Genomic DNA, 18,050 nt, shown 5'->3' with positions numbered 1-18,050 from the left:
CCAGTCTGGGTGACAGAGTGAGACTCCAACTCAAAAAATAAATAAATAAATAAATAAAGAGAGAGAAAGAGAGAGAGAGAGAGAGAGAGAGAGGGCAACCCTCTCAGATCCCCTCCCATTGTGACAGTGGGAAAATCCATGAAATTACCTAAGATATACTGCCAAACCCTCAAAAAAGTTTAGGAATTGGAGTTACCAAGAAACTCTAGAAGGTGTGGTGAAGATGGAGTTAAGACCAGAAAGACTGGATCAAAGTCTCTTTAAGAAGCAGTTGGGCCAGGCACATACATGGCTCATGTCTGTAATCCTAACACTTTGAGAGGCTCAAGCAGAATTGTTTGAGCCCAGGAATTTGAGACCAGCCTGGGCAACATAGTTGCCATCCCTATCTCTACAAAAACTGAAAAATAAAAAAAGTTAGCCAGTGTGGTTGCATACTCATATAGCCCCAGCTACCCGGGAGTCAGAGGTGGGAAGATTGTTTAAGGTCAGGAGTTCAATGCTGCTGTGAGCTGTGATCCTGCCACTGCACTCCAGCCTGGGTGACAGAGTGAGATTCTGTTTCAAAAAAAATAACCATCTGGCATAGTGGCTCACACCTGTAATCCCAGTACTTGAGAAGCAGAGGTGGAAAGATTTCTTGAGCCCAGGCGTTTGAGATCAACCTAGGCAACATAGTGAGATATTGTCTCTACAAAAAATAAAACATAAATTTAAAAAATAGCTGGATGTGGTGGCACACTTGCAGTTCCAGCTGGGACTTGGAGTCTAGGGTAGAGGATGGCTTGAGTTCAGGAGTTCAAGGCTGTGGTGAGTAGTGATTGTGCCACTGCACTCCAGCCTGGGTGACAGGGTAAGATCCCAACTCAAAAAAAAAAGAGAAAGAATGAACATGAAAAAAATAATAATCAATGAAACTTATTCAGCTGAAAATACAATATTAGAAATGAACATTTCACTACATAGAGTTAACAACAGATTAGATACCACAGGAGAAAAGATCAGTGAACTTAAAGGCAGAGAATAAAAATTACTGAAACTAAGGGATGCAGAGAAAAGAATCTAGAGAAAAAAGGAACAGAGCTTCAGCAACATCGGAGATGGTCAAAAAGTAAAGCAAACATGTAATTGGGAATCTTTCAAACTATCCAAGAAATAATGGCCAAAAAAGTATTCAGATTTGATTTAAAACATCAACAGATCCAAGAAACTGAAATCCCAAACGAGACAAAAAGAAAATCACATTAAGGCACATCATAATCAGAGAAAATCCTAAAAGTAGTCAGAGGGGTAAAAAGACATATATAGAAGAATAAAGATAAAATTTTCTGCTGACTTTTTTTTTCACATCAGACAGGTAATGTGCCAATGTCATAACAAGGTTTGAGGGAGGCACATCTTACAGGTGAGCATGAAAACCTAATATTCATGCTTTTATGAATCACAAAAATAAGTCATGCTTTACTTATTAGAAACAACATGAGGCAAAAAAACAATAACTTTTTTTTTTTTTTTAGTCAAGATCATAATCTGTTGCCCAGGCTGGAGTGCAGTGGCATGATCAGCGTTCACTGCAGCCTTGACCTCCTGGTCTCAGGCAATCCTTCCACCTCAGCCTCCCAAGTAGGTGGGATGACAGGTGCTCACCACCATGCCCATCTATTTAAAAAAATTTTTTGGTAGAGGTGAGGTCTCACTATGTTGCCTAGGGTGGTCTTGAACTCCTGGACTCAAGCAATCTTCCTGCCTTGGTCTCCCAAAGTGTTAGGATTATAGGTGTGAGCCACCAGCCTAAAATAACATATTTAACATGCTAAAAGGATCCATCTACATCTAGGGAAAATATTCTTCAAAAATGAAGGTAAATAAAGACATTTTCAGATGAACAAAACCTGGGATAATTTTCTGCCAGCAGACTTACACTCTAAGAAATGTTAAAGGAGAATGATAACCCTTAAAATAAAATTGCCTAGAAATTCCATTCCTAAGTATTTACCCAAGAGAAATGAAAATGTATATTCACTCAAAGATGTGTATACAAATGTTCATAGCAGCACTGTCTATAGTAGCCAAGATCTGGAAGCAATCCAAATGTCCATTAATGGAGAGTAGATAAATTGTGATATGTTCCTATGACAGACTATTACCTCAGCAGTGAAAAGGAACAAAATGTTAATAAAACAACATTAGTGAATCTCAAACACTTATGTTAACAAAATGTTAATAAAACAACATTAGTGAATCTCAAACATTATTTCTCTAACACAAAATATTACATGTTATTCAATTTATATAATTATAGAAAAGGAAAACTAGTGACAGAAAGTAGATCAGTGCTGCTTGGGCCTAGGGATGAATAATGGAACCATCTGCAGTGGGATACAAGGCAACATTTTAGAGTGAGTGAACTGTTCTATATCTTCATTTGCTGTGATAATTACACCACTGTATAAAATTAGCATAATTCATCAAACTGTATACTGGGAAGTTTATAACACATATAGCAGTAAAATTTATGACATCAATAGCACAAAGAACAAATGGAAATGTAAGCATACTGTTATAAGAGTCTTATAACTTGGCTGGGCGCAGTGGCTCATGCCTGTAATCCCAGCACTTTGGGAGGCTGAGGCAGGAGGATTCCTTGAGCCCAGGAGTTTAAGACTAACCTAAGCAACATAGTGAGACCATGTCTCTACAAAAATAAAAAAATAAGCTGAGTGTGGTCACATACACCTGTAGTCCCAGCTATTCAGGAGGCTAAGGCAGAAGGATCCCTGGAGCCCAGGAGGTCAGGGCTGCAGTGAGCCGTGATTGTGCCACAGCACTCCAGCCTGGGTGACAGAGTGACCCTAACTCAGAAAAAAAAAAAAAAGAAAAGAAAAGAAAAAGGAAACTACTGCTAAAATGCTAAATATAAAGACACAGAAGATATAAGTTAAAGGCAAAACTAACGAATGCATACATAAAATATGGTATATCTATACAGTGCAAATTATTTGGCCACAAAGAAAACAAAGTACTGATACCTGCAACAACATGAATGACCCTCAAAAACATTATGCTAAGTAAAAGAAGCTAGTCACAAAAGATCACATTTTTATATTATCCCATTCACATGAAATGCCCAGAATAGGCAAATCTATAAAGACAGAAAGTAGATAAGTGGCTGCTTAGGACTGGAGGAGAGATGCAGGGAAATAGTTAAAGGTTTCTTTTTGAGGCAATGAAACTGTTTTAAAATTAATTGTAGTTATAGTTGCACAAATCTATGAATATACTAAACACTGCTAAAATACACACTTTAAATGGATGAACTATACAGCACATGAATTATATATCAATAAAAGCTGTTATTTTTTTAAAAAGTAAAAAACTGAAAAGTATATAACTACCAAAAAAAAATGTCAGAGAGGATGTACACAAGGACATTTTACAATGATAAAAGGGCCAATAATAAGACACAGCAATCCTACATGCATATGGACAATAAACAAAAACTGAAAGAGGAAAAATAGACAAATGTACAATCATATGTACAATCATACTTGGTGATTTTAACAACTCTCTCTAATTTACAGACCAAGTACAAAGAAAATCAGTAAATCGTTAGAAGACTTGAATCTGACATTTACAGAACTTGATCTGACATTTATAGAACACTCCATTCAACAACAGCAAAATAACTTGTACAACTTTTCAAGTGTACATGGAACAGTCACCAAGTTAAACCTTATGCTGGGCCATAAAATACCTACCCCACAGTGTATAATCAATAAATAATATAGATTATAATTTCCCTATAAACAGTTCTTAAAAATCACTAAGAAAAAGACAAACAGTTGAGAAATGGGCAAAAGTAGGCAACCAATAGAATAAATACAAATAGCCAATATATACACAGTAAAGAGCTCTAATTCACCAATAATTTTTAAAATGTGAAACAAAGATAACAGCTAAGAGGCATGAGATATTATTTGCCATCTATTGGATCAGCAAGTATTAAAAAGTTTGATAATATGCAATGTTGGCAAAGATGTGAAAAAATAAAAATCTTCATATACAGTTTGTGCCAGTGTACCAACCTTTTTGGAAGGCAATAAAAGCTAAAATTAACTGAACATTGACTATGTGTCAAGTAATGTTCTAAGCACTTTACATAGTTTATTTCACTTAATTTAATTTTTGCAACAACTGTAGGTGTTTGAGAAATCCTATTATTTTCCCCACTTACGAATGATGAAACTCAAGCACATAGAAATTTCACAACATCCCTAAATGGGAAGGCAGTAAATGATGTGATCAGAATTCAGATGCACCAGTGTTCTTGCTATTATTACCCACTGAGCTGTGATGACTGTCTACATTGCAGTAGTTATCAAAATCTGGAGCATACAAACTTAGAACCAAAAATTCTCTCCTTAAAATTTATCCTATGGAAATAACACAAATACGGAAAGATATACATACATCAATGTCCACAGAAACTAAAAAGTATAAACAACCCAAATGTCCATCAACTGATGAATATATAAATAAAATGAGGTATTATATACATACAATGAAAGATTCACCCATAAAAAGAAATGAAGTATCTGACTTTTGACTTGGCAATGGATTCTTTTTTTTTTTTTTTTTTTTTGAGTTGGAGTCTCACTCAGTCGCCCAGACTGGAGTGCGCTCCCGGCCACCGCAGCCTCGAGCTGCTGGGCTCCGGTGATCCTTCCACCTCAGCCTTCCAAGTAGCTGGAACTACAGGCGCAAGCTACCACGCCCGGCTAATTTTTGATTTATTGTAGAGATGAGGTCTCGCCAAGTTGGGCAATGGATTCTTAAGATATGACACCAAAATCACTAACAGAAAAAATTGATAAACTGGACTTCATCAAAATTAAAAACTTCTGTACATCAAAAGACTGTCAAGTAAAAACACCACATACAGAATGGGAGAAAAATATTTGGAAATCAAATATCTGATAGGTGTATTAATAGTCAAGATATATAAGGAATTCCCACAACATATCAACAAAGAGAGCAAATCCAATTTAAAGCAGACAAAGGACTTGAATAAACATTTCTCTAAAGAAGATAAGCAGGCTGGACTCAGTGGCTCCTGCCTGTAATCCCAGTACTTTGGGAGCATGAGGCAAGAGGATCACTAGAGCCCAGGTGTTCAAGACCAGCTTGGGCACCATAGCGAGACCTCGTCTCTACAAAAAAATCAAAAAATTAGGCTGGGCACAGTGGCTCATGCCTGTAATCCCAGCACTTTGGGAGATGGAAGTGATAAGATTGCCTGAGCCCAGAAGTTCAAGACCAGACTGGGTAACTTGGCAAGATTCCCATCTCTACAACATATCAAAAAAAAATTAGCCAGGCATGGTGGCATGCACCTGTGGTTCCAGCTACTTGGAAGGCTGAGGCAGAAGGATCACCTGAGCACAGAAGGTGAAGGCTGTGGTGGCCATGAGTGTGCCACTGCACTCCAACCTGGATGACAGAGTAAGACTCCAACGAAAGAAAGAGAGAAGGAAGAAGGAAGGAAGGAAGGAAATAAATAAATTAGCCAAGTGTAGTGGCATGCACCTATAGTGCCAGCTACTCAAAAGGCTGAGGCAGAAGCATCACCCGAGCCCAGGAGGTTGAAGCTTGAAGAGTCATGATTGTGCCACTGAACTCCAGCCTGGACAACAGAGTGATACCTGGACTCAAAAAAAAAAAAAAAAAAAGAAAGAGAAAGATTTTTTTTAAGAATAAAATTTAAAAAAAGATAAATGGCACATAAACAGATGATCAACATTTTATTAGTGAAATGCAAATTAAAACCACAATGAGATATCAATTCACACCTCCTAGAATGGCTATATTTTTTAAGTGGAAAAATAACAAGTGCTGGCAAGGATGTGAAAAAAATGGAACCCTTGTGCACTAGTAATAGGAATGTAAAAGAGTGCAGCTGCTATGGAAAACAGATTGGTGGTTCTTCAAAAAACTAAACATAGGCTGGGCTCGGTGGCTCAGCCTGTAATCCCAGCACTTTGGGAGGCCGAGGTGAGTGGACTGCCTGAGCCCGCAGGTTCGAGACCTACCTGGGCAACTTGGCAAGACCTCATCTCTACAATAAATCAAAAAATTAGCCAGGCGTGGTAGCACATGCCTGTAGTTCCAGCTACTTGGAAGGCTGAGGCGGAAGGATCGCCAGAGCCCAGCAGGTCGAGGCTGCGGTGGCCGGGAGCAGCCACTGCACTCCAGTCTGGGTGACAGAGTGAGACTCCAACTCAAAAAAAAAGAAAAAAAGAAAAACTAAACATAAAATTACCATATGACCCAGCAATTTAATTTCTAGGTATACACTCAAAAGAGCTGAAAACAGGGATGTGAACAAATATTTGTACATCAATGTTCATGCAATTATTTACAATGGTGAAAACAACTCAAATGTCCATCAATGGATGGATAAACAAAATGTAATATATGCATACAAAACCAAAATGTGATATATACATAGAATGGTATATTACTTGGCCTTTAAAAGGAAGGAAATTCTGACACATGCTGTGGTATAATAAAAAATATATTTGATCTCTGTCCTTTGTCCTGGCACATATCTCCTAAAACCTTTAGAATTATTTAGTGATAGGAGTTTTTGTTGTAGTTGTTGTTATTCATATAAGCCCCTCTTGACTAAATCTGAGCTTTTGCTAATGAGGTGAGTCAGGAGGGCATCTGGTCTCCAGAAAAACCAAACCCATGATTGATTAGAGGGTGGAAAGTGTTAGCATCCCCTACCACTCCCACCTTTAGGGACAGCTAGTGAACACATGGAGATGCTGAGGGGTTGCATACATATCGAAAGAGGGCATGGAATCTCTGCACTCCCCATATACCTGCTCTGTGCATCTCTCTCATTTGGCTGCTTCTCAGTTGTTTCCTTTATAATAAACTGGCAAATGTAAGTAAAGTGTTCCTCTGAGTTCTGTTAGGCATTCTAGTGAATCACTGAACCTGAAGAAGTTAGGGGAACCCCTAAATTTACAGCTGGTCAAGTCATAAGTACAAACGGCTCCTAGGACTTACGAATGAAGTGGGGTCTGTACTAACTCAAGAAGTTAGTTTTAGAATTGAATTGTTAGTGTTGGAGAATTGGTTGTTAGTATAGAAAAAACACACATGCTATAATGTGGATGATCCTTGAAGACTTTATGCTAAGTGAAATAAACCAGACACAAAAGGACAAATTATGTATGATTCTGCTTACAAGAGGAACCTAGAATAGTCAAATTCATAAAGATAGAAAGTAGAAGAGTGGTTACCAGGGGCTAGGGGCAAGGGTAAATGGGGAGTTATTATTTAAGGAGTACAGAGTTGCAGTTTGGAATGATGAAAAAGTTCTGGAAAGGGATAGTGGTGATAGTTGCACAACAGTATGAATATACTTAATGCCACTGAGTTATACATTTTTAAATGGCTAAACTGGTATATATATATTTATAAATATATATATGGAAAAAAAAATTTTTTAATGAAGTTTTGATACATGCTGCAACATGGATGAACTGGAAAAACATACAAAGTGAAAGAAGCCAGGCTGGACTCGGTGGCTCAGCCTGTAATCTCAGTACTTTGGGAAGCTGAGGTGAGTGGATTGCCGGAGCCCACAGGCTCGAGACCAGTCTGGGCAACTTAGTGAGACTGCGTCTCTACAATAAATTAAAAATTAGCCAGGCATGGTAGCACGTGCCTGTAGTTCTGGCTACCTGGAAGGCTGAGGTGGAAGGATCACCAGAGGACAGCAGGTCGACACTGGGGTGGCCGTGAGTGTGCCACTGCACTCCAGCCTGGCTGACAAGGGTGCAATTCCAACTCAAAAAAAAAAAAAAAAGGAAAGAAAGAAAGAAGCCAGACCCAAAAGGCTGAATATTGTCTGATTCTATTTATACGAAATATCCAGAACAGAAAATCCAAAAACAGAAAACAGATTAGTGGTTGCCAGGGGCTGGGGGAGAGGGCAATGGAAAGTGACTTTTAACAGATACAGAGTTTCCTTTGAGGTGATAAAAAATTCTAATTACTGGCGACGGGTGCCCAACACTTTGAATGTACTTAATGGCATAAAATTGTATATTTAAAAATGGTTAAAATGAAAAAATTTATGGTATATATACTTTATCACAGTTTAAAAGAATCAGTAATGTAATTTACTAAAAATTTATGGTAAATGGGTGAATTGCATGATGGCAAATTATATCTCAATAAAACTACTTTTTAAAAAAGGAATGAAGTACTAATATATACAACATGGATGAGCCTTGAAAACATTATGCTTAAATAACAGAAGCCAGTAACAAAAGACCACACATTATACGATTCCACTTATGTGAAAAGTTCAGAAAAAATAAATCTATCAACAGAAAATAGATTGTCTGGAGGATACGGAAGGTGACTGCTAAATAGTACAGGGCCTCCTTTTAGAGTGATGAAAACGTTCTAAAATTGACTGTAATGATGTTGCACAATTCTGTGAGCATACTAAAAGCCAATGAAATATACATTTGGCCCTTCATATCCATGGGTTCTGCATCCACAGATTCAACCAAGGATTGAAAATATTTGAAAAAAACTTGTGCCTCTACTGAACATGTAGACATTTTTCTTGTCATTATTCCCTAAGCAATACAATAAGGCAAATATTTACATAGCATTTACATTGTATTAGGTACTATGAGTAATCTAGAGATAATTTAAAGCATAAAGGAGAATGTACATAGGTTATATGCAAATATCACAAAATTATGTTAGATATTTAATTATCTGTAGATTCTGGTATCCATGGGAGGTCCTGGAACCAATACCACATGGATACTGTGGGATGACTACTTTAAATGGGTAAATTGTATGATATGTGAATTACAACTCAATAAAGCTATTACAAAATATATACACACATACATACACACACACACACACACACACACACACACACACACACAGCTGGCGTTTGCTCTAGAGATGTTTAAACTGGTGAGCAGTTAAATATAACATAAATATCCATCAGTAAAGGACTGGTTAAATCAATTATGGAATATCTATGATACTGAATAATACTCAGTCATTTAAAAGAACAAAATCACTACACTATACTAACATGGACACTATTTTTAATAATATATGCATATACAAAGACACAAAGCATGCACACACATAAAAATATTTATACAAGTATACAGAGAAGAGAGATTATTTGATCATTACTTCTCCATCTTTTCTCTTTCTTAAACTCCTATTATTCAGATGTTAGAGCTCTTGGCTGTATTTGCTATTTTTCTTATCTTTTCAGTCATCATTTCTACTTTTTAAAGATATTTTTTGTCCTATGTCAAAGTATGATTCTTCAAGTATTACTGTGGAATTTTACATTTAAAACATTAACAATTTTTTAAAAAATAACTTAGGAATAAAAAAAATTTTACCCTCCAACCTCTACTGTTAAAAATACTTGAAAAAAGTTCTATATTCTTTCAAACAAAGAAGCCAACCTTATTTATTTCTCTTTCAAGGTATTCTATTCGGCGTAGAATTTCCTGTGCTTTCTTCCAGTTCTCATCAAGATTCTTCTCTTTCACATTAATGTCTTTTAATTGCTCTGCTTCATTTTCATCAAGAGAATAGTCTCCTCGACTCAGAGATAATTTTTCAACTTTTATAATATGGGAAAAAATATGAGTTTATAAATTATTAGAAATGCTATTTTAACACTTTAAATAAGGACAACCTCATACCCTACCCCAACCCTTCTCTAAGTTTTATCCATCCAGATTATCTTAACAGCTTAATTGGTACTGAAAATAAATGTAAAGAGTATCTGGCAGAGGCCCAGGGCTCAAAGAATAATTAGACCTTACTCTTCAGAGTTATAAAAAAAACATGAAAATATGTTAAGCCAGACACACAAACATTCTCAGGTATATGGATATAGGTTAGTTATTTTTTTAAAAAACAAAGTTCATAAAGTGGTTTCTTCCTATAATATTTTACTTTTTTTTTTTTTTTACATACTATGTAATTTTTCTTCCACAAAGACCAAAATCCTTATCATGGCCATTCCCCTCTGTGCTCTGGCCACACAAGCCATCAATTCCTTAAATGCACCAGGCTCCCTCCGGTTGACTCTAGACATTCAGGTCTCAGTTCAAGAATCACTTCCTCTCAAAGTCTAGGCCAGATTCCTTTGTTACAGGCTCTCAAAAATCTGTGATCCATCCTTTCAAAAACCTTATGTCAACTTATATTAACACATAATCTAATTTCTGAGGCTATTCAGTTATCGTCTATTTCTTTAGTTAAACTAACCTCTATGAGTGCACACATTATGTTTTTATCACTGAATCCCCAATGTCTAGCAAATGCCTGGCATATAACAGAAACTCAAACATTTTAAAATAAATGAATGTACTTATGATTTAATAATAACCCTTTGTCCTCAAATTTAAGTTCTACAAACTAAATTTGTCCATATAGCATAAAATAATTATCCATACTGCTGCTGTCTTCCATATAGGTTGATATATACTAAATATACCCTAGTTCTCATGTCCAAATTATATACTCTGCTTTTCAAATGTAAGCAGAATCTGAGAGGTAAAAGGACTTGGCTTATTAAAGCAGATATAAATTGGTTGGTATGTTCTTAAAATGATAATAAACTTACTAATTTTTTTGCAGTTGTAAAGCACAAATGTGGCAGCTTTATTTAGTTCCTCATTCTGAGATTCAGTTAAGGCTTGTATCATGAGTGGAAGCCCATTGTTTTTAAAAAGGTCATACTGATTTTCCTCTGAAAAACACCAAGAATTAAAGAAGATAGTGATTTTATCATAAACTATCTCTATGAGGTCATAATTCTTCCCTATGATAATTATGAACATAGTTCAAGTCTTTAAAAATACAGAAAGACATAGTTTCAAAGGTATTCTCAATATAGGAAATAATCCACTTACACAATATACCTAAGACTTATAAATGATCTCTGAAATGTAGCCACAGAGTAATATCATATCTCATAAGAGTAAACAAACTCCCCTCACTAGGTTTAACAAAAAGTATAGTCAATCCTAAATTACATAGAGATTAGGAGAAAGAATAGAGAAATAAAGTGATGGAAGGAGTAGAAAATGAGGGAAGGAAAAAAGAGTGGAAGTAGCAAGAGAGCAAAGGTATGGAAGTGGAAAAGTAAGAGGGGGAAAGAGAGAAAGGAGGAGATTAGAAGAAAGAGGGAGAAAGGGAAGTAGGATTGAAAAGACGGAGACTAAACAAAGGGAAAGTTAGAGGAAAGTAGAGAGAAGGAAAATGGAAGTGGAAGGAAAAAGAATAGCAACAGGAGAGAATAATCAGTAGAAAAAGAAACTTGAAATGTTTCAGCAAGGGAGAACGGAATCAGATTTGTGTAGCAATGTGAGGAGTAAACTGAAAAATGGAGATAGAAGGGAAGGAGCATAGCGAGGATGCTACTGCAATAATATTGATGAGAGATGTTGAGGGGCTGGTGGCCTAAATTAGGAGGACAGCACTGGCACTGAGCTGAAAGAACATAGAAAGGTAAATAGAACCACAGGTATTCGTGACTGACTGCATACAATGTGTGAAGGAGGAGGAGCTAAAATGACTGGTTTGGGAATTGAATGACTGGAAGAAAAGCAATGCTTTTAAGCCTTTCATATGACTGGTGAACGAAAAAATATATTTTCACCCTACTATTTCAATAAGCACACTAAATAAATCCAATTCTTACCACAATCCTCTGTGCAGTGACCAAGAGTAAGTATGATGCTAATTTTTTCTCCTGAATTCAGACTTTCATGAAGCAGTAATGACAGAAGTTTTGAAACAATGTGGTACTTGGATAGTACTATCCCAAAAGCAGCTATCAGTACAAAATAGAAAAAAAAACACAGATGTATAACTTATAAATATATATATTTTTTCAGAGTTTATGCAGGGAGAATATCTACACAATACTGAATATACATATATAACATCTAATATATGTGTGTATGTATGAATACAAATAAATTCATTAAAAAAAGATGATGGCTTATTGCATTAGCCCTCATTACTCCTTCTTCTCATACTAAACACATATTACTAAAGCAGAATTTTTGGAAAGTGGTTTCTTTTTAGTTGTTCTACATAATGTTGTAAATATGGAGTAATACTACTTTCCTAAAAGTTGAATGTGCTTATCTCATCTTACATACCTCTCCTTATCTAGATTGGACATTAAAGACTTTTCTACCTAATCAATTCCTGCTGACATTGAAATGTACTATTAATTGACCATGGTTCTGCTGATATTAACGATGAAATGAAGCATATTTGAACCGATGCTGAGATGTGACAGAAGTCAAGAAGTCCACCATTTTAAGCTATACTTCTCTTAACGGGCTTTTAACAGAGTTCACCTACAGTCTAACAATGCTGACATCAGTAATAAGGTCATAGTCAGGTGCAGTGGCTCCCGCCTGTAATCTCAGCACTTTGGGAGGCAGAGGCGAGAGGACTGTCTGAGTCCAGGGGTTTGAGACCAACCTGGGAAACTTAGCGAGACCTCATCTCTCCAATAAATCAGAAAAATTAGCCAAGCATGGTGGTGCACACCTGTGGTTCCAGCTACTTAGAAGGCTGAGACAGAAGGATCACCTGAGCCCAGCAGGTCAAAGCTGCAGTGGCCGTGAGCATGCCCCTGCACTCCAGCCTGGGCGACAGAGTGAGACTCTGACTCAACAAACCCCCCCCAAAAACACAAAAACCAATAAAGTCATGCTGACCGCAGTGGTTCATGTCTACTTGGGGAGGCCAAGGCAGGAGGAATGCTTGAACCCAGGAATTCTAGACCATCCTGGACAACATAGTGAGACCTCATCTCTAAAAAAAAAAAAAAAATTTTTGAAAAATTAGCCAGGCATGGTGGCACACGCCTGTAGTCTCAGCTACTCAGGAGGCCAAGGCAGAAGGATATCCTGAGCCTCGGAGGTTGAAGCTGAAGTAAGCCATGATCATGCCACTGCACTCCAGCCTGGGTGACAAAGGCCCCCAACTCAAAAAAACAATAAGGTTGTGAATTCCTCAAGAGACTATATTATAATTATTTTTTGTATCACTAAAGTTCAGTGCATAGGGGAAAAGTAGATTTTTTTTTTTTTTTTTGAGTTGAGGTGTCACTCTGTTACCCAAGCTGGAGGTCCCAGCTTTTTAAAAAACCATCTAGGCTTAGCATGGTGGCTCATGTCTGTAATCCCAGCACTTTGGGAGGCTGAGGCAGGAGGAATGCTTGAGCCCAGGAGTTTGAGACAACCCTAGACAATATAGCAAGACCCTGTCTCTACAAAAAACAAAAAATTAACTAGGCATGGTGATGCATGTCATACTCCCAGCTATTGCAGAGGCTGAGGTAGAAGGATCATCTGAGCCTAGGAGGTCAAGGCTGTAGTAAGCCATGATCACATCACTGCACTTTAGCTTGGGTGACAGAATGAGACCTCAACTTAAAAAAAAAAAAAAAAAATTCCATCTACTTTTTTCCCTCCAGTTATGTGTGAATACCAATAGAGTTTCTTATTACAGAGAGTTATAAACTATCATTTCTCAGTGTTTGTACATGAGAGAAGCCGCCATGGGTTTAAGTCTTATTCTGCTATTCACTAGTAATGCCACATTGGGTAAATTAGACCTCATACTTAGCAGAAAGAGGGATACCTTAATTATTTACATAATCCTTAAAAAAATCTATAAATTGGGTTTCCCATTCCTTATGTCTTAAAAATGTCCCTTGAGTTCTCATGTCAAACTTTTAGTTTGATTCTGCTTTTTAAGTTAAATAAAAGGCTTATGAATTATAAAAAAAATTTTTTTTGAGTTGGAGTCTCACTCTGTTGCCCAGGCTGGAGTGTAGTGACACACTCACAGTCACCGCAATCATCTGCTGGGTACAGGCAATCCTTCCATCTCAGCCTTCCAAGTAGCTGGAACTACGGGCATATGCCACTACGACCAGTTAGCTTTTTGATTTATTGTAGAGATGAGGTCTCGCCAAGTTTCCCAGGCTGGTCTCTAACCCATGGGCTGGGTTATTATAGGCGTAAGCCACTGTGTCCGGCCACGAATGATACAATCTTATATTTTATTTCTATCATTAGATATGAAGTCAGAAGGTCTACATTTATTTACTTCCTATTTTATTTTTTAGAGACAGGGACTCGCTCTGCTGCCCAGACTGAGTGCAATGGGGTGATCATAGTTCACTGTAACCTCGAACTCCTGGGCTCAAGCAATCCTCCCACTTCAGCCTCCTGAGTAGCTAGGATTACAGGTATGCACCACCACATCCAGCTAATTTTTTTTTAATGTTGCTGCATGTGGTGGCACACACCTGTTAATCCTAGCACCTTGGGAGGTCAAGGTGAGAGGATTTCGTGAGCCCATGGGTTCAAGACCAACCTGGATAACTTGGTAAGACCTCATCTTTACAATAAATCAAAAAATTAGCTGGGCGTCGTGGTGCATGCCGGTAGTTCCAGTTACTTGGAAGGCTGAGGCAGAAGGATCACCTGAGCATAGCAGTAGAGGCTGTGGTAGTCATGAGCATGCCACTGTACTTCACTCTGAGTGACAGAGTGAAACTCCAACTCAAAAAAAAATTTTTTTTTTTTTTTGTAGAAACAGGGTCTCGCTATGTTGTCCAGACTGGTCTCGAACTCCTGGCTTCAAGTGAGCCTCCTACCTCAGCCTCCCATAGTACTGGAATTGCAGGTGTGGGTCACTGTACCCAGCCCTGAAGGTCTAGATTTAAATACTTAGTAAAGTCATAAACTCCATGGGAAAATAAGGTGCTGGATGAGATAATGCCTAATATTCCTTTCCACTTATGAGAAACCGTTAGGCTAATCCATGTTACTGTTCAATATACCAATTCAACTTTCACTATGCTGAATTAAAACAAAATTCAGTTATAGAAAATTACTAAGCATTTTTACTCACGATTATCAGCAATACATGCATCCACTGTCTTTGTCACAACCACTGCAAGTTTAGCACTGGAAAGAGTCTTGTGTGAATCAGATTCCAGTTGCACAAGAACTTGAGACAATACATCCAGTCCACCCATAGATATAAAGTATTTCTGAACATATGCTTAAATATAAAGTAGTAAAACTATTACCATCTTAAACAATACAGGGGTGTAGTTTCATTCAATAAATTTGCGATAAATATGACATTAACTTGACCTTTTCAGATACTTACTAAAAAATCCCAAAATTAAAGAATCAAAAATATAATCTTTACCTGTACACATATATAAAATCATAAAATAGTTTACTTGTTAATGTAAGCACCTCACTTTGACATAGTATAACTACATGTATAATATAGAATTTCCTTCTTGTATGTTAGAAATATTTTTTGTTTTATTTAGTAAGAACTGATGTATTTTGTAAGAATGGCACTGTTAAACTAGCCTTCAAAATTATTAAGCAAATATATAAATAGAGTTATAAAGAACAGATTCATTCATTTAGCTTGGTAATTAGCAAGCTGCCTATTTTTTGAATTCCAACATAATTCATTCCTCAGATTGCTTGACTCTCCAAAGTACAAAGTAATTTACTATTCCAAAAGAACACGCATCTCATCTAATCTTACTTATACCAAATTATTTTACTTCTTGGAGAGTAAAATTATAACATTATCTTTGAGAGTCATAACTATTCCAAGCAAAAATTCAATGACAGATATATATTTTTAAAGTTTGAAGTCTTTTGTTCCCCTGTTTAAAATAATTCTGACGGGACAGTATCCCATGGGTCTGTGGATTCAATAGTATTCAAGAACCTCTATCCCAGTAATGGGCTTAAAACAGTGAATACCTTGATACAGGGTCTGCTGATTGATTATATTCTACCAACCTTCTTCCCAGTTTACCCTAGTTCCATAAATTAGACACAGATGATTCAAAGACAAAAATTACTTTTTGTATTACTCAATAAAATATAGAAATCTAATCTAAAAAATACAATATTCAAAATTTTCCACATCTGGGAAAGGAACTGTAAGGAAATGTTATTTATAGACAAGCAAACATCTTTAATATTATGGAGACTCCAAAACAAACTTCTGTTTTAAAACTAGAAAGTATTTTCATTCAAAAAAAATATTTGGCCAGGTGGCTCACACCTATAGTACCAGCACTTTGGGAGGCCGAGGTGAGAGGATTGCCTGAGCCCACGGGTTTGAGACCAGTCTGGGCAACTTGGTGAGACCTCATCTCTACAATAAAACAAAAAATTAGCTGGACATGGTGGTTTGTGACTGTAGTTTTAGCTACTTGGAAACAAAACAAAAAAAGATGCTCAAGTCATCAGAGAAATTCAGACTAAAACTCCACAGAGATACCACTACACACCCACTAATATGTTAAAAGTAAAACGTGAGCTGGGCTCGGTGGCTCAGCCTGTAATCCCGCGCTTTGGGAGGCTGAGGTGAGTGGATTGCCTGAGCCCGCAGGTTTGAGACCCGCCTGGGCAACTTGGCGAGACCTTGTCTCCACAGTAAATTAAAAAACTAGCCACACATAGTAGCACGCGCCTGTAATTCCAGCTACTTGGAAGGCTGAGGCAGAAGGATCGTCCGAGCCCAGAAGGTCGACGCTGGGGTGGCCGTGAGTGTGCCACTGCACTCCAGCCTGGGCAAAAGAATGAGACTCCAACTCAAAAAAAATTTATCTATATGCCTATACCTACATGAATGCCACACTTTCTTGATTACTATATAAGTATTGAAATCAGGCAACTGAAAATAGTTCTGCAATTTTGTTCTTTTTTTATTAAAAAATTATTTTTAATTCTAAGCCATTGCATTTTAAACAGATTTTCTGTAGAGACAGGTTCTTGCTATGTTGCCCAGGCTGATCTCGAACCCCTGGCATCAAGTGATCCTCCTACCTCAGGCTTCCAAAGTGCTGGGATTATAGGCATGAGCCACCATGCCTGGCTCCACGTAATTTTTAGAATCAGTTTGTCAATTTCTACAGAAAAGCCTGCTAGGATTTTGACTGGGAATGCTATGAATCTATAGATGAATTTCAGAAGTGCACTCTTTTTTTTTTTTTTTTTTGAGTCAAGAGTCCCATTCTGTCACCCAGGCTGGACTGCAGTGGCACGCTGCTCACAGTCACCACAGCCTCAACCTGCTGGGTTCAGTCGATCCTTCCACCTCAGCCTTCCAAGTAGCTGGAAATACAGGTGCATGCTGCCATGCCTGGCTAATTTTTCTTATTTATTGTACAGACTAGTTCTAAGTTGCCCAGGCTGGTCTCAAACCTCTGGGCTCAGGCTATCCTCTTGCCTTTGCTTTCCAAAGTGCTGGGATCACAGGCATGAGCCACCACACCCAGCTCTTTTCTTGTATAAGGCTTAATACTATAAATTTCCCTCTAAACACTTAGAAGCTCAGTTTTTTTGTTTGTTTGAGTTGGAGTCCCACTCTGTCACCTAGACTGGAGTGCAGTGGTACGCTCCCAGCCACCACAGCCACGACCTGCTAGGCTCCAGCGATCCTTCCACCTCAGCCTTCCAAGTAGCTGGAACTACAGGCGTGCACTACCACGCCTGGCTAATTTTTGATTTATTGTAGAGATGAGGTCTCGCCAAGTTGCCCAGGTGGGTCTCGAATCCAAGGGCTCAAGCAGTCCACTCACCTCAGTCTCCCAAAGCGCTGGGATTACAGGCTGAGCCCCTGAGCCCAGCTGCATCTCAGTTTTCTAATGCTATATTTTCACTTTCAGTTAAAAAACATTTTCTAATTTTCTTTATGATTTATGCTTTGACTCATGGATTTTTTTTAGTACTAAGTTTAACTACTAGATATTTAAGGCTTTTCTAGATGTGTTTATTTATTTATTTATTTATTTATTTATTTTGAGTTGGAGTCTCACTCTGTCGCCCAGACTGCAGTGCAGTGGCCGCTCCCAGCCTCCGCAGCCTCGACCTGCTGGGCTC

The 18,050-nt window shown here is 37.6% G+C and overlaps 1 protein-coding gene across 1 annotated transcript in view; it reads right to left on the bottom strand.

The window, feature by feature from the left end:
- The window catches only part of TERB1 (telomere repeat binding bouquet formation protein 1), a 55,980-nt gene that overhangs the window by 16,522 nt on the left and 21,408 nt on the right, over window positions 1-18,050 (bottom strand). The window contains exons 9-12 of the mRNA XM_008050650.1: window positions 15,034-15,186; window positions 11,789-11,920; window positions 10,709-10,834; window positions 9,537-9,697 (exon numbers count right to left, since the gene is read on the bottom strand). Of these exons, the coding sequence (XP_008048841.1) occupies window positions 9,537-9,697; window positions 10,709-10,834; window positions 11,789-11,920; window positions 15,034-15,186 (572 nt within the window). The remainder of the gene's footprint in view (window positions 1-9,536; window positions 9,698-10,708; window positions 10,835-11,788; window positions 11,921-15,033; window positions 15,187-18,050) is intronic.

The sequence above is a fragment of the Carlito syrichta genome, unplaced genomic scaffold (assembly GCF_000164805.1).
Source record: "Carlito syrichta isolate Samal-C Ts95f unplaced genomic scaffold, Tarsius_syrichta-2.0.1 Scaffold153566, whole genome shotgun sequence".
NCBI classification, from domain to species: domain Eukaryota; kingdom Metazoa; phylum Chordata; class Mammalia; order Primates; family Tarsiidae; genus Carlito; species Carlito syrichta.
This window is presented reverse-complemented; position numbering and strand designations above follow the sequence as displayed.